The 3236-nt window shown below is 40.0% G+C and overlaps 1 protein-coding gene across 1 annotated transcript in view; it reads right to left on the reverse strand.

Annotated features, from left to right (window-relative positions):
• The window catches only part of CUNH6orf52 (chromosome unknown C6orf52 homolog), a 9748-nt gene extending 9368 nt beyond the window's left edge, over window positions 1-380 (reverse strand). The window contains exons 1-2 of the mRNA XM_023512282.1: window positions 251-380; window positions 1-29 (exon numbers count right to left, since the gene is read on the reverse strand). Coding sequence (XP_023368050.1) covers window positions 1-29; window positions 251-321 — 100 coding nt within the window. The 5' untranslated portion in view covers window positions 322-380. The remainder of the gene's footprint in view (window positions 30-250) is intronic.
• Between the last annotated feature and the right edge of the window lie 2856 nt (window positions 381-3236).

Here is a 3236-nt window from a genome sequence, read left to right on the forward strand (position 1 = left end):
CCTGGCTGGGCTGGAACTCCAGCTTCACTCTAGTAGCAGAGGGGAGACCATGGGAATGACAACCATCATCAAACAACACAGAGTCATCCAGCCCCCAGACTCTTCATTCTGGGACGTTTACAAGAAAAAATAACTCTGAAAGACACCTATGTTCAAAGCAATAGTTTGTAAGTTGCTGAAGAGTATGCAGCAAATAGAACACCAATAGCTTTCATTTTCATTAGAAGTACGGGGAAAAAAACCCACTTACCTTTCCCAGGGGCAGTAGCAGTTACTTTGTTGAGCTATGCCAAGACCTGCAAAACTCTGCCGTTGGGCCATTTATCCAGAAACGTTACAAAAGGAGACACCAGAATGCAGTATTTATTTCTCCATCAAAACTCCAGCCGAAGGATGAAGACCTCTCAACCCTGACAAATACCTCTCCCAACTACCTCTGAGAAAGAGTAATCACATTTAGTAGCAATTCCTGTTAGGCAATTAATTGCTTCACTTTCCAGACAATGGGGGGGGGGAAGGTGTGGGTGGGGGCGGGGGTGCAGTTGGGGTCACCTGGGAGAACGTCTGTAACCTGTTTCTTTGGCTTCCAGCTGCCAGCTCCTCCCCATCTGTGAGAAGCCAGCAGGACTGAGCCCAGGGGTGTGCTCCACTCTGAAGGACACAATCTTTGTTGTACCCCTTACCATAATAGATAAGAGAGCCACTTTTAATAATTAAAACTAAGAAAAATACCACCGTTTGCTGTTTTCCTCCTCAGTTATCTGCTAATAAGAAGAACCAGCGTGTGGCAGTTTTTAAACTTCTGCAGGTGGAAATCATTATCCCAATTAGCTACAAAATTAAGAGGGAGGGAAGTGATGTTAAATCTCACACACAAATAACCATAATATGGGTACAGGGTAAAATTTTAAAGATTTCTGTGGTTTGCTTTTTATTTCTTTAAGTATGAGAAAGTGGTAGCTTCCCAAACTTTAATGTGCATGTTTAAAATATAGGTTCTGGCCAGGTGCAATAGCTTATACCTATAATCCCAGCACTTTGAGAGACAGAGGCAGGAGGATTGTTTGAGGCTGGAAGTTGAAGACCAGCCAGGGCAACAAAGCAAGGCCCCGTATCTTTTTAAAAAGCTTAGCTGGGCATGGTGGTACACACCTGGGCCAACTACTCTGGACACCGAGGCAGCGGGATCGCTTGACCTAGGAGTTTGGGGCTGTAGTGAGCTAGAGTTGTGCACTGCACTCCAGCCTGGGTGATAGAGCAAGACCCTGTCTCTAAATAAATAAATAAAAAGTAGGTTCTCATTCAACAGATTTAGAGTGCAGGCCAACATTTCATGTTGAAGCCACCCAGGAAGGCGGCAGAAGCTGAGGACAGAAGACTGTAAGCAAAGTTCAAGATGAAGATGAGCACTGAGAGACCTTCAAATGACAGTGACAAGGGCTCACGAACATTGTTTTGCTCTCTAAACGCCCCAAATGCAAACCTTCTGTATTTCACCCGTATTGCTCCCATAAAGCAGGCGAAGGAAATTTCTATCAGGGCAGTGACCTAGGGCAAATCAGAGCACTATCTTCACTTCCCCTAGCTCTGGAATATACAAAGGGGCCAAAGACCTCTGGGAATCCAATCACTTGCAACCCCTATAGTCCTAGACTATAACAGAGTTGGTACCTGTCACATTTCAAAAAGAAGGGGAATTTAAGCAGCCATATCACTCTCAAGATACCTAGTATTTCTAACAGGGTTGATTTTCTTCCTCTACATCCTGTTTTAGACCAGGATATTCACTTCACCACCACTGCCCCCAAAGAAAAACTGGCTGTTTGTTATTTAGCAAACCAAACCCACACACTTTTATTACTATTATTTTTTATTGACATTACTTTTATGTTAAGATGAACCTGTATGTCATGTGGTAATCGCTGAATGAGTGAATAAATCACTGCACGGCTCAAGTGCAAAAAGCTTTTCAGTGAATAATTCAAAAGAAACAAAAAGAAATCTGTGCTTTGTGCTGATCAATGAACTCTCAACAGTTGGTTGTTTCTCAGTAACTGCAGATTTCACAAGAATGAGATTAAATGGCTTTTTACATTCTGTGCTGGAAAGAACAGGAGGACTTACAGGAAGTATGGTCCCTTAGAATCCAGTTGAGCAGGTATATAATCAGTACTGTGTGTTTTTCTTTAGACAATGAAAACCCACAGTCCCAGCAAGTTTTGAAACTACTGCCATGGCCATAAATAAAATCAAATGCTGTTGTTTTCCTCCGTTAAAGACGGTGTTCAAGGTTAAGGAAACAGAACGTGGTAGCAGTAATGCTGGCTCTTTTGTTACTTAGCTATGTGTTCTTGAAAAGTCATTTTTCTGGATAAAAAAAGAAAAAAGAAAAGTCATTTTCTGGATTTATTTCAGCATTTATAAACTAAGAGTGAATTAGTGCATTTTAACTGTAATGACACACTATTCTTTATGAAAATCTACGTACATCTTATCCATGCTCTGAAGATTTACAGTCACAATTTTGCATGCAATTTCAGAATATCAAAACCCCTGAACCGTATCCATGCCCTCCCCACCAAGATGAATAACACCTGACTGAGGTGATAACACCTGACTTTGAACTCTATGATTGTTCCCCCTGATTTTTAATAGTTGAAGCAGTGTTTTTCAACCATTTTTATTTCATGAGGCATGCTTGACCCTATAGTTAAACTTCCGCAGCAACCTTAAATTACATTGATCAAAAACAAAGGATAAAGAAAGAATATGTTTACTGTACTTTGAACTTCTTTCAAAATAATTCGTGATCTTTAAAACTTTTTTCAGCACCTCTAAGATCCTCTCATGGCACAGTTTGAAAATCACGGAGTTAAAGAGAATGTTTATGGTGGTTCCACTACGGTTTTCATTCTAGAACTAATTATATTCTAAAATTCTTGGTTGGCTCAAAAGATTTTTTTTTAAAGCCACTTGGTTTGTCTCCTCTAAAAGGTGACAATTAAGTAGGTAAAGGCATGATGTCCAATGTAGTAATTACCCTGTTTTACTAAGATAAAATTAATTTCAAAAAACATACTAAATGAGTACTAATTAAACAGCAATTGGGGTCTCTGGGTACCAGAAACATTCAAGAAGCAACAGAATGTATAAAGAATGTATTTGCTTGAGAGAGTATTTTCCATTAAGACGAACCTGTATGTCATGTGGTAAAATGCAACAACAACAACAAAAAA

This window comes from Otolemur garnettii, unplaced genomic scaffold (assembly GCF_000181295.1).
Source record: "Otolemur garnettii isolate 467f Iridium unplaced genomic scaffold, OtoGar3 scaffold00026, whole genome shotgun sequence".
Classification (NCBI taxonomy): Eukaryota; Metazoa; Chordata; class Mammalia; order Primates; family Galagidae; genus Otolemur; species Otolemur garnettii.